This window comes from Petromyzon marinus, chromosome 2, assembly GCF_048934315.1.
Source record: "Petromyzon marinus isolate PM22_M1 ecotype Great Lakes invasive population chromosome 2, UKy_Petmar_22M1.pri1.0, whole genome shotgun sequence".
Taxonomy (NCBI): domain Eukaryota; kingdom Metazoa; phylum Chordata; class Hyperoartia; order Petromyzontiformes; family Petromyzontidae; genus Petromyzon; species Petromyzon marinus.
Window position 1 is genome coordinate 12997844 of NC_133668.1, and position 14001 is coordinate 13011844.

General features: G+C 48.4%; 1 protein-coding gene across 2 annotated transcripts in view; it reads right to left on the bottom strand.

Annotated features, from left to right (window-relative positions):
• LOC116947045 (neuropilin-2-like) overlaps nt 1-14001 on the bottom strand; it is a 76048-nt gene extending 62047 nt beyond the window's left edge. The window contains exons 1-2 of one of the 2 annotated variants that reach the window (XM_032962425.2): nt 12702-14001; nt 4329-4509 (exon numbers count right to left, since the gene is read on the bottom strand). In XM_032962425.2, the coding sequence (XP_032818316.2) occupies nt 4329-4509; nt 12702-12768 (248 nt within the window). In that variant the 5' untranslated portion in view covers nt 12769-14001. Of the gene's footprint in view, nt 1-4328; nt 4510-9303; nt 10604-12701 lie in introns of those variants that run through there. The other variant, XM_076070100.1, reaches the window with a different exon arrangement.

Genomic DNA, 14001 nt, shown 5'->3' on the forward strand with positions numbered 1-14001 from the left:
GGATGCGGCTGTCGGTATCGCACAGACCGTGGTGGATGGCACGATCGCCTCGCTGTTGAGAAGCCCAGGTTTCATTTCCCATTCAAGGTTCTTGAAACTTAGACAATTACTTTATCGATTGTATTCAATTGTATCGTCTCTTAAAAACTATACAACTAAACTATATTTTTATCTTACCAGCTAAGGGCTCCACTGAGCGATAAAGCTCTTTTTCTAGAAGCGACCTGGCCACAACTGATAGCTCAACGAAGTGGCTTACAATGTGGAAATGCATAGCAGCCAAATAATACTCTAAACGCACGTTGATTCTAAATGTGGTGGGAAAAACCAAAGGACCCAGATAAAAAATCCACACGACCATGAGGAGAACATGCAAACTCCAAATATACAGCAGGCGACAAGGTCGGGATCAACCCCACAGCCTCTTGTACAGCAGGCGAGGTCGTTAATATATCGCTACCATGGCATCTCATTATGATGAACGATGAAGTAGTCTCACTGTGATACAAAGTCGACTGCACATCGCCTGGGGTGGTGGGGTAAAGCGTGGTTACATCACTGTTCGTTAGTCTTTTTTTTTACAAACATTTTAGTTGTTGTTACAACCGTGTGTGACCCACGCAGCATGAGCGTGCCACTCAACTGCTTTTGAGTGGAGACAGTGCAATGACCAGTGTATACGAGATGCACGTACTTTATGTGCAATGCGCCTGTACACATCTTATTGTGTCCAGTTATTCGTGCACAGGCGGAAATGGGCTGCGCTTAATTGCGTTCCAACATCACACGGCAAAGTCGCCCAATTGTGAACGGACCGAGAGCACTGTCCGTTACACACTCACACAGGAGCTACGAACGCTACACGCCAAGCAGTTGCTGAGGCTATCGAATGGGTCACCAGACTCAATGCACAGCCATAATAGGGTATTGCCAGTTGCTTTTCAAATGCCATACGCAAGAAGAAGTGTGTACAATGTAAGGTGCATACACAATTCCTGAAGCATCCCGTACTCGTTCTCTCTAGTTTTAATGTTTTTTGTTGTTCCTGTGCTCACGAACCACGAATCTCTCTTGTAAAATAGCTAGGAAACTGACTGAACAGGATGACCTGTGTAGCAAATCAAAAAAACTCAAGTGCTTATTATATACAATTCCTATTGTGTGCAATTATTATTGTGAACAATATGTGTTGTGTGCAGTGTGTACAGTACTGCGTGTGAGGTGTGCACGTGTGGCGTTGTTATCGAGTGTGCAGGCGGTGCAACTGCAACGGTGGTGAGGGGGTGGAAATAGAACAGAGGGCACCCATTTCATTCCTTCACACCGGGGCCCATGCCAATTATGCCACGCCACTGCTGAGCATGCACAATGCACAATGCACAGCGGTGTGCAGCAGTACTTATGCTTTGCTGGGGGGATTGCTGGGATTACTGAGATTCCCATATGGGGTTTTAGCGGAGACGCTGCGGGCTCATAAGCACGTGTAGATATCGGAGATGGCTGGAGATAACGGTCAGAGACTTCCTGAGATTAGAGCAGGCATCTGTGGGTTGATCCTGCCTAGATCTTTACAGTGTCTCAACTCCCACAACCTTACACTAATTTTTGTTTAAATGCTCCAACATTTTTTTTTACCGATAACAAACACACGTTTTGAGATTGAAAGATATGCTCAAAATAGAAGAGAATTTGTAGATGGATGCGATAAGCATACAATCACCGCTTTCAAACGGTAAGCACGTTTTTTGTATGTGTATGTGCTATGTATTGGAATCATTTGACGCCTCCGGCCATTAGACTGCTGCATTCGCTACTATATTTAAATAAATATTTGACTCTCGAATCATGACAATTCACCGAATCTTGAGGAGGGAGGGAAAAATAGTGCCTTCAACATGCCGCCTGAAAAAGTGGCGTGCATGACTCATGATGCAATTGTGGATAAGTTCCATATACAAGTACGACATTTCTTTCGCCAGCAAAGTTCTTCATTGGATTGACAATAACCTTAACCAATCACAATTTACACAAAGCTAGGAGGACTTTAGTTAATTAAACATGTTGTAGAATGTGGATCTTGTTCCTTTGTGGTTTGTACCATCGCCAGCTGAATTAACACTCATACTCAAATAATGTCCATCCAAAATTTTAAGTAAGCCAAATAACTAATTTCACAATCAATTGCCCTCAACAATTCATTGAGGGATTCCAATTTTGTTAATTATTATTCCCTCCTGCAAATTACACACAACGCTGCGAAATCAACTGAGGTCAGTCTATTTTTGGGAACACCGATGGCACTGTGGGTGCATTTATGGTTAATATAAATTACCTTTCACCACCACTTTATGTACACAACATTGAGACGGAATCTAAGTATTACGCGACCCAGGTATGAAAGATTCATGAGCTGACACGAGCCTTTAGCTTCAAGTGAAGGGGCACCTGCCCACTCCTCTCCCCGGCTGCAGCTAAATCTCAAAGTAATATCGCGGTGTGTGAATAATTTACAGCCCCTTGTCAAATCAACTACTGGATGAATGTCTACCCATGTTGCATGGATCACGGCGTTTGACCATACTTCCCCATGCTGATCAGTGTGAGCCGGGGAAGGGGAGGGGGGACCCAGGAATAATGTTAGGTATGGCCTGAAATCGAACTCGGGGCGATGGGGTTCATAACGTAGTATCTTAACCACTGCGTCATCACTCCACAGTGCGTGTGTATATTGTGTTCATGTATACATTACTTGTCTCCTAACTTTCACCGACGTAGTCATCTTTTCAAACTCAACCACAAGCAGCATAACTATACCATTACATACTATGGTGACTCATGAAAAGCAGATAAATTCGAGCTCAGTTTTTCTGGAGCCAATGTTGTTTTCGACTTGGTTTTTTTGGAACCCGAGGCAAGTGTGGGCAGTGCCATTTCAGGCGGGTCTGTCTGGGTCAGTGAGACGGAAAATATTTCTGCACATGGCACACCACATCCAGCATCCCCCTCGCTATGGTTGTGGCTAATCGCCACGTGCCTAACTTCAGTCTACCAGTGTGCTGGAAACTATTCGATGATAAATGACGTCATGGGTGTGGCCAGCTTGATTCAAGTAAAAATAACGGTTTTCTGCCCTCATTGGTGCCGATGTTTCATTAATAAATAAAATGTAGAGCTGACAGAACCGGCTCCTTGATATGTACCCAATCCTACCGTGCTAATTGTCATCGTAGTAATAATTACAACCTTAAAGTCAACATATCTACATCGTTATAACATGACGCATGGGATGTTATTTTGAAGTGAATATCATTAGCTTTAGGAAATTATGGCTTATTTGTGGCTTGACACGTACATGATACTAAACGTATCATCACCACACTGGCGTGGATGAAAAAGTCAGTTTGTCTGAGTATGGCCAACACCTCAATATTTTATGCATATTTCATCCTTATCAAGAAAGACGGACAAATGATTTATATCTGAATTACAGTCCTAATTGGTTCACATACTTTGCTGAGTAAACGCCACTTCATGATTACGCTAATGATTACCCACATCTTAAAAGTGTCTGGAATGTACATCCAAAACTGTAGAACTACCCATTTATAATCTGTGTGCTCCCTGAGCCAAACATGAAACATGTACGGAATGATACGAGTCTATAACAGCCTCTCAAAGATGCCATACAAGGCAATCGCACAACCAGTGCATGCCAATCTACTGCTGGAGGGCCTGGCTAATCATTGTGGATTGTGCAGGCTATTGGATCATACTTTGCCAAGCTGGTTAGCGGGGGTTGTGACGACGGGGCGCGTACTTAGAGTACAGTACAACAAAGTATTTTGCTATACTGACTCCTACCGCAGTCGCCCGCAGTCACCTATGACACCCTGGTGTGCGTGGTGGTCACCCATCTAAACAATATCCGTGCCCCACCCGAGCACTCGAAATGTCTCGGAGAGCAGATCCTCCTCTTGGCAGCTGTCCCCGTGCAGCACAAGGTAACTCAGCGCCTGGCTCGGCAGTGGGCATTTGTCAATCAATTTATGTTTGTGCAATATCTTTGTGTTGTCAAGTGGCACAATTGTTTTTGGTCGGATTTATATTTTCTTCAGGAAGGTACGTTCAATTATTTGCTTTGCTTTTATAATAATGGTGAACCCAGGCGACTCTTGAAAATAAGACAGACTATCCCGGTCTCTTGAGTTCTCACCTGCGTAAAACAACGTTAACTTGAAACAATCACCGGGACAAGGATATCAGAGCAGCAGAACCGGCAGCAGCAGGAGCAGCAGGAGCGTGCTTAATAAACGTGGGTGTTGAGTCACCTGCAGTTGTGTCCTTCCAGGTCGAAGTGAGGGTTAAAGATGACGGACAGGCGCTGATCGGGGCCCGGGGCCCGCAGGACCCACTCGCAGTGTTGCCGAGGGAGGTACTCATTTGGGAAACCAGGGGACGAGATGTTGCCCGGTCCCAACACGGTGACCGGGCCCCCGCACGTCGTCAAATCTGAGAACGCACGCGCGAGAGGGAGGAGTCAAAACTGCGTCGGCGTAGGCGTCGGGTAAAATATTATCGGGAAGATTTAAATATATATACCCATACACAAATGAATAATATAAATGTTACATGAGAGCAACTATTTCTTCTTTAGAAATGTCTGTAAACAAGACAGCGCAAGGTCGGCGCTAACTTGCCCAAGGGTACGGTTTCACTGATGTCACCCGTCTGCCACGTATTCTGGCAATGGTAATCTTGCACTGTTGTTTTTTTAATGTAAATTGTCTAAAGCAACTCAATAAAATATTAAATTAATTGTTAAATTAACATATACCATTTATGTCCGAAAACAAGAGAGCGCGAAGTTTCCATTAGCAGAGGACGTGGTGGACTGACACGACCAGGGATGCGGGTTCACCGATTGTGCCAGTCCACCATGTGTTCTGCTAGTGCCGACCTTCCTGGACCTCAACTGATGGCTACGGCTCCGAGAGGTTTACCACACTATCGTCTGTGTTTATATACAAACTTGTAAATGGATTTCAGCGGGGCTTGAGCCCTGTTCGCCATAGCCACCCGCCCACACGTCCACCACGTACGACCGGCAGCCACGGACTCGCACAGAAGAGGCGATTAAACAGAGACCAAGTGAGGACAAAATTTGGTACTCGTGTTTTATCGCAAGTCCTTGCATATCCACGTGGACCAGGTTCATTATTTGTATTTTTACAAACCAAATGCAGTGTTATTAGTCAGTAGCATGCATGGATTTTATGTGGACTCTGCGTTTGTGGCGGGGATTTTTTTGAGCATGTAAGCACTATGACAACGTAGATAATGATCGTAGGCATATTTTATGTTATATTTTACATACCAGTGCCAAGAGAAACGATTCCAATATCGTGAAAGGTTAGCTTTCCAGCTAGGAGGTTAGAGATAAGGTTATAAATGTATGCAAGTGCTAAGTTTTCAACCATTAATACCAGTCTCTTTCTCGCAGGCAATCATACTTTTGCGCACACAACAGTTTCACTTTCATTAATCGCATTCCCGTTTTGCTCGGGCAGCATTCACGTTCAAAGTTCTCTCCCAGTTAAAGAACAACAAGGTCGTGGAGCTGTTGCAACAAGAGTGGTGGGTGGCCCAATTGTTTGTGAGCTCCGCAGCGTGTGACTGGTTGCTGGAGGAATGTAGTCGCCACGTTACTTTCACGACAGGCAGTCCTCCTTTTCAGCGCTCGCAAAAACCGGTGTTCACCAGCACCACCGGCGACTCAAGTTGACTCAAGTTGACTTGCACACAGCGTTGGTGTACGGTGCTTTTTTCAGGAATATTTTGCTGTTTTTTTTTCTTGGATTTTCTGTTTTTCACACAGTCACATAGTTACTTTAAGATGTTTTTCTTGTTCGTGTTTTTGTTTTTTGTTTGTTGTGGTTGCACCCGATTCAAGAGCCGAATGGCTCACAGGGCTATACCAAAAATAAACTGAAATAAAAAATAAATAAACTGACTCCAGTAGCCAATTAGGCAGCATCCATCGCCTAAAGTTCCATCGCTATGCCAGCATGTGCCCTTATGTAATGCGATGGACCTGCAACTGTCAGTGATTTGAACACGAGTGCCACAGCTGGAAGCCCTTCACAGATAGAGTAGTCTCAAGCACGTTGAATTATTGTTTTGTTTCGGCTCGTTTGTTGTGCAGACTGTTTATAGACTATTGTTTTTGAACATTGCATCTATCATGCTATAATTTGTTGAATGAGATGCACTGCATGGAAGGCGTGGTATAAATAAATAATAATTTGTCATGATGGTCATGGTAGAGTCTCCATGTAATAAAGAGTTACGGCCAGAACTCATTTCCACACAGGTATTTTTAATCGTTAATGCCGATTCCGCATTCCTATGACAAATTACACTGTTGTCGCCCCTAAATCGGGCAACAGAAAGAAAAAAATGAGTCGAAATCTCACATCACACCCCTTCAACAATACGCCTGCACGGCCAATTCGTGGCCGTCCATAAATGACGTCACGCACCTAGGGGGGGGATGGGGTTAGATGTGCTGCTATAAATCGCAAGCAACCGCATTATTTCTGCTTGGACGTTACGAGTGGTAAACATGACCAAACTTTAAACGCAGCTTATCCCTGGCTTAGCCGTTGTGCTGCGCGCTGAGAATAGCACCAGCAATGCGTTGTTGGTTGCCAGAATCCGTCGTAAGCAAGCGCCTATATCAAAGGTCGCGGTGGCAAGCGAGGAGGGTGATGTGATGGCACCACGCCTCTTTGTCTCTTGCCGGGTGCTCCCGCTCTTTACACACCACGCCAGCGATCCAAATTTAAGGCCGAGTCGAACTCGGGGAAGCCCGTAACGAGTGGTGCTATCACTGCTCACTAAAGCGCAGTGCGCTCACCATTATGCCTTCACTTCCCCATACAATAATCCCCCGTGTACCCTTAATAGTTGGGGAAAGTGCCGTGAGCGAGCACCTACGAGGGGCCGGCACGGAACACGACGGGGTGGGTGGCCAGCACCACCCCTGGCTGCCTTTGTATCCCAAGTCGCGATGTTTACGCACCGCACCAGGTACTCGTTTGAGGCTGAGTCGACCTAGGTAAGGCCCACGACCGGTTCAGATAATCGTCACCGGTGTTGGTGGCCGTGAGCGGGATTCGAACTCGGGGAAAATCCGACGCGCACCGCGCGCGTTATCGGCGCACGTGGTGGCCAAACCAAACGCACCGCGCACCTGTAACGCCAGACCTGGCTGTGATCAACCCCACCCCCAATTTCTGCGATCTGCCTTCCTCTCCTCGAAACTGTGGATGGTAATTGGTTCATTCCAATGGATCAATTCGAGTGTGCAGGCAGGTGCAACTGCACAGGCGCGCAGGGGCTGGAGGGGGCTCAGGCGCCGTTTCGCGCTACGCCACTCCCTACCAGCAGCAATTCGATTAGATTCACAAATCGATACTCTGCATGACGCGTTAAGAAGACAACCGTATTTCATGACCGGGGATTGAATCCAGGTGGCCCAGATCGTAGCGCAGTGCGCGCCAATCGCAGCGCCATCGCTTCCCGCAACAGACACTGCGGTGAGGGGGCGTTGAGAAGTGTCGATTAACGCGTTGAAATCGATCCTTCGATACATGCTTTGCATCTGCGCGCAGGAATAGACTGTTTATGGTTCGTGCAAACGATATGCATATGCTACGATTGATCCTCGTGGAGGCGAACAAGCCTGCATAAAGAAGAAATGAAAAAAATGCATGAGTTCGAACAAAGCGAAAAGGAACCGGTTCTTGGAGATATATTCGTGACAATTCACCCAATCGCTGGGAATGTGTGTGGAGGGAGTGAATCGTTACGCGGCTAATCATGACCCTCTGACATAAGCTATTGACCGTGCCGCGTGTTAGACGGGATGTAGACACTATTCCAGTAAATTACCTTTGCTGTCTGAGAGTGGCCAAATGCTGCGCAATGCATTCACAACAGCTGCCTTGTTCGATGTTACTCATAGTGATAAAAATATATAATGCTGTACATTCCTTTGTAAATTATATGACTCCCCATGCCGTGCCGATCATGGGGGTTATTTGACCATACTTCACCACGCTGGTCATTGTGGTTTTGGTGAAACAGAGTGATTGGTGGGGGAGTGTAGAAACAGTTCAGATATCACTCGCCACTGATTTTAGTCGTGGCCGGGAATCGAACGGAGCTCGCGAGTTAACGCAATGCGCGCTAAACACTCGACTAAGGGTATTGATACAAGGAGATAATGACTTTGGCCCGGGCAATGGATCTTTCCGTAACAATAACTCTTAAAGGTCTTGTTTTTTTTTTAAATGGCGACTGCTTGGGGAAGCCTTCGTCCAGCAGTGGATAAATCAAGGCTGATAATAATTTAAAAAGTCTACCTCAGCAGCAGACCATGCTTTCCCACCTGATGATGGACGCTTGTGTTGCGCCCGAAACGTCGTGATTTATTTTATTCTATGCCTACGTGACTTCACCGAAAGAACCAAAGAGTATGCGGTAGCATTGCCAATTGCAGAGTTTATCGCAAGATTGTCCGATAAAGCTCAACATACTTTGTGATTTGAACAAAAACTTTTATAAGCCTACACAGAATGCAGCCAAAAGTGAAGGCCCGTGGTGTAAGCAGTTACCAAATGTGTGCGCTCACACGAAGGCAAACGATCTGATACAGCCATGCAGACTATATTGGGATTTGTGCTGTTAGTGAGCGCCTATTAAAGCCGGTACGGGCTTGTGGACAGCACCACTACGACCGGCCGCTGTTTTATTCCCAATGCTGATGTTTACGTAACGTGCAATGTCCTCATAAAAAAAGGCTGAGTCGATCTAGGAGAGGCCCAGGGAAATGTCTGCGTCCAGCTCTTACAATTCGCCGCGGATGGGGATGGCACACAAGTCGCTCGTCCCCGACGCGCATAATAACCAGACACACTTTCGTACTCACGGGCCACAAGCTCACACAAGTCACGCTCCGCAACCCGAGGGTGCCTTTGTTCTGCCGACATTTATGTATTTCCATTACATTTCCCGTCACCGTTCAGCATTCTGACTCGCTCGTTAACAATGACGCGGGATCTGCCACGCACAATTTAGTGGCAGCAAGCAAAAGTAGGCATTAAGCCACCCGTGTTAGAACAAGCGGCACGCATCACCATCATCATAATCACCAAGTGTCCCGCACGTGTTGCTCGGGTGGGAATGACTGCGCGCTTAGTCCTCGTGACATTAAACGGCATCCAGTGGCGGTGGCGTCACCTGATAAAAGCGACGTGCGGTGATGTAGTCAAGAGGGGGGGGGGGGGTCGAGTTCGGATCGGATGGAGGGAGCTTGAACCATGGACCTGTCCTGAGGAAGACAACTTAACAAGAAGAGAGCTGATGTTCTTTAAAATTTAAAGAATATTGAGTGTTTGATTTTAACGTGGACACGAATATACATCGCACGTGAGTTTATTTACATATGACGCGATCGAATCTCGCACACGTTCGGTAATGTACTGTAGTTGATATTTTAACCGGGCTTTTAACAATAACATAGGTTCCGACCCGTAAACCGTGGTTAGTGTTAGATGGTGGCAGAGTCAACGAGTGAATTGGAGCGGTTAGCGAACTGCGCTGTACTCCGGGCGGCTGCTGACATAAGTGGCAAGTGAGATTTGAACTGGTCCTGGTAGGGGGGCCCAACCCGATGGCTCACCACTTCTCCAAGCCACACTGACCAGCGTGGTGAAGTATGGTCAAACACCTCCCCCCCCCCCTATAACTGATAGAGCATTTACCCATGCGTGGATTAACGTATTCATGATGAATTAACACGCTGAGTGCAGATCAGTACGCGGCGGTGACTGCCGTCCACACGGATTTGCTCGCATTTCCATTAGCAAAGCGTGACTAAGTGGGGAGATCGCGTCTGTCTGCTCCGTGTTTAGTCTGTAACCTGCGCGAGGTGCGGCTCATTTAAGGAGATTAGAGACTAAACACGGACGCTCGTTGTTGTTGCGTTCTGTGAGTCACTGTGCAGCTGCTACACAATCACCTCGCCAATACGAAGCAGACAGGCATTGTCTCCGTTGCTCAGGATTAGTTAAATGTAATCCGGCAAGGTATAAGCGACACATCCATTATAAACCACTCTTACGCTTAATCTGACTGAGTCGGGTAAAACAGAAGCGTCAGGTGAGGTGGAGAGATACTCTCTCACGTGCACTCCAGGTAACGCAATCTCGTTTTTATCAATCATGAGGCTCGCACTGCGTGTGGAATTACCCACAGTGTGTTTGGAATTTAAAAAAAAAACTGTTTAAGGGAGTGCTGGAGGAGCGGATTTGGCTGCATTATAAACGAATGCTCTTCAATTACCCAGGAAAAGTACCTTAATATATCTCAAGACTTTTACAAGAGGAACCTGCGACATTGGGATGGATGTTTGGGCACCCCAATTATGTTTGGCATCACGCATGTTTTGGCATCACGGACGAGGTAAACCGGAGTAACCACAGAAATCCCACCAATAACACGAAAGGGGGAACACGTCCCAAAGCCCCCCCCCCCCCCCCCCCGCACAAAATCCACGGCTATATTTGCCATCTTCTGACACATCCTCGCAACCCAACAGGCAGGTGCCACCCCTAAATCTCCCCCCCCCCCTCCCAGATTCACCCGAAAAATAGTTTACCCACTTCATGTATCTCCCCACTGCCGCCACAAGTTCATATGGTCTGGGATGAGGGCTGTGCGACCATTGACGATGCTACCCTGAAATTGCTCTCATCCCGTGCAGGGATCCATCAACCCATCCCATTTTCGCTCTCTCCATGGGGGGTCCCCGTGAACCAGCCGTTCGCTCGGTTTCTTGTAACCTGAGCCGCTATAATCAGGCACACAGGCACGGCACGCTCATTACGCCGCTCTCGTTATATCTACAAGACAACGGCACAAAGCCACGTCTGGATTAAATAATGACGCATTCATTTTTCTGAGAATGTGTTGTTGTTGTTGTTTTGTTATTATACGCACGCACACACAAAGAACGCTACAAGACTCACAATTAGAAGGAGTTAAAGTAAGTATACTTGAGTGATGTGCTATGGTCTGGTCGAGAGGCTTGCAGAGAATGATTGGCGGGAGTGTGTGCGCGTGCGGGTACGTGAGTGTGTGGGGAACGGTGGGGCAGCGGTTAGCGCGCTGCGCACCGAACCCGGCGACGCGAGTTCATTTCCCGCTCACGGCCACTATACCACCAGTGACGATTATCTAAACCGGAACTTTCCCCTACCCCCCCCCCCCTAGGTAGACTCAGCCTCAAATGAGTACCTGGTACGGTGTGCAATAATCGTCATTAGGGAGACAAAGGCGGCCAGGCGTGGCGCTGGCCATCCACCCCCTCCGGGTTTAATAAGTGTACTTTAAACAGCACTTGCCCCAAAAGTCTGTAAAAGACGATAAGGGGGATCTTTGTCTTTCCACTTCTTTGCACGTCTCTGCACGTCTTGCGTGTGCCGTGAGCTAATGCGGTTTATATTTGAACGAGGGGTTTTAGCGCAAAAAGAATGCTCTAATTCCCCAAGCACATTGTTTCTGTTTGAGTATGCGCAGCGTACGCGCTCGCTCCGTAAAGGTATTTCTGTTGAGAGTCCGTGTGTGTGTGTGCATGCACGCGTGTGTGTGTGTGTGTCCGTATGTATGTGCGCACGTACGCGTGAATGAGCGATCGAATATCCGCGGAGTTGCTTCATGCTTGCGCGTTTGTGTTGTGTTCGTACGTGCGTTTGTGGATGTGTGTGTATATGTGTGTATGTGTGTTCGTGTGTATATGCATGTGCGAATGTGTGAGCACATCGTATCCTTCATGCATGTGTTTGTGTATATGTATATTGGCTCACGTACACTAGTAGGGTAGCGGTAAGCGCGCTCCGCTACAAACCCAGCGACCCGAGTTCGAGTCCCGCTCACGGCCAACACCATTCACGATGATCTGAACCTGTCCTGGGCCTCCCCTAGGTCTATTCAGCCTTAATTAAGTACTCGGTGTGATGTGTAAACATCGCCGCTAGGGATACAAAGGCCGCCGGGTGTGGTGCTGGCCACCCTCGTGTGCCGTGCCGGCCTTCACAGGTACTTACTGACAGACAATACATAACAAAAACGTATTCTAAGGCTATAGGGTGGATCTTTGTTTGTCTTTATTGTTTTCATGTCTCTAAACAGTACGTGTGCTTATGTTCATATGTTTTCGTGTATGATTGCTTGTATATGTATGTGTTCGCATTCATAGCTGTGTCCGTGTGTATATGTGCATGCGCATTCTTAGGGACACGTGGGTTCGCACATGTGCCCGCGAGAAGTGGCGGCGCAGTGATTAGAGCACAGCGCTATACACCCAGGCATTCTGAGATCAACTCCCGACCAAAGATCAAACAGTCGCAACTGTTATCCAAACCTCCCCTACACCTCGACGAGTTCGACCCAGCCTTACATTGAGGCAAAGACGGTCGCTGGGCGTGCGGAGTGGTGGCCTCAACAGATGCACACTTGCCCCCAAGAGGCTCTAAAGGTGCTGGAGATTTTCGGCGAACACGCTAAATGTGCCGGTGCGTGCGTGCGTGCGAGCATGTGTCGGCGTAAATGAGCGAGTGCGTGTGCTGCTCACTCACCGCTCCTAGCTGCCCCGGCCGCTGTCAGGAAGATCACAACGAGAGCGACACACGCGATGACCTCCATCGCACAAGCGGCGTCTCTGAAGCAGCCGCGCTGTGGGTCCTCCCGAGAGACGTTGGGAGGCGACGGAAGGGCGGAGAGAGAGAGAGAGACGAGGGGGAGAGACGGAGGGAGGAGTGCGAGGCAGGCGGCACGCAGAGCGTTTGCGGGTTCCAGTCAACACGGAAAGAGCTCCCAGTCGCGCAGTGTCCGCAACACATTCACATCACTCGGTGCAGCGCTTGCTGCACCGAGTGATTAATGTTGTAAAGTCCAGGTGCTGCGCTACAATTAGAGTGAAAGAGGCGTTGGATAATAACGGCGTTGGTGCTGATGAAGGCTTTGGAGCGCGTCGATTCCGTCCTCTGTCTTCTCCCACTCCACGCGAGCAAGAGCGCTTCTGTTCGCTCGTCCCCTCGTGCCTGCGTTTTCCGTATGGGATGCGGTGACTTTCTTGTATTATCCTGCCTGGTTGAATTAGAGGGTGGCTGGCAGGAGTGACCGGCTAAATTTGTCGGGTGCGCTGAATTGTGAATTCCAGCAACACTACTGTCTACAGAATGGCAAAGCTTTGGAAAAGTTGAGCCACGAAATGTGTTAAAACAAAACAACAAAAACGAATAAAAAAGTCGAAATTCTGTAGCCGTTCAACGCTGTGCGCAGAGATGCGAGCCTCAATCCCACGTGCGCGCCCGCGATGAAGCCAAATTCAAAGTTTCTTTGCTTTTATTCTGGCAAAGACAACGGGGGCGTGGAGCGGGGTGTGGAAGTGGGCGGTAGAGAGGGGTCGGTTGGGTGGTGGTGGTGGTGGGCAGGGGTGTGAGACGGGAGGGGGGATGGGATGGGAGTAGAGGAGGGTGGAGGTGACCCCTGGTAATTCCGAAGCGTCACGAGCGCGCCGTGGTAGCGATGGCGGTGGTGATGCCGATGGCGGAGAGACGCCGCCGTGATGTGGATAAGCCTGGCTGAGGCTCGCGCCGATCCCAACCCCCCCCCCCGCCGGAGAGAATGGGTTGATCCCTGGATGTGGGGGAGCGGCTCTGGCGCCCAACCCCATCCCGGCGCAGGGAGCACGTCACAAGGGGGGGTCTCCCACTCCCTCCCTTTTCTCTCCCTCCCACCGTGTCCCGCACTGGCTCCAGCCTCCCCACGTACCCACACAGACACAGCCCGAGCAGTGAACAGCTATCCCGGCCGCCACCCTCCACGACGCACGATGTGATTCATTGCCACGATGAGGGGTTGCGGTATCATTCA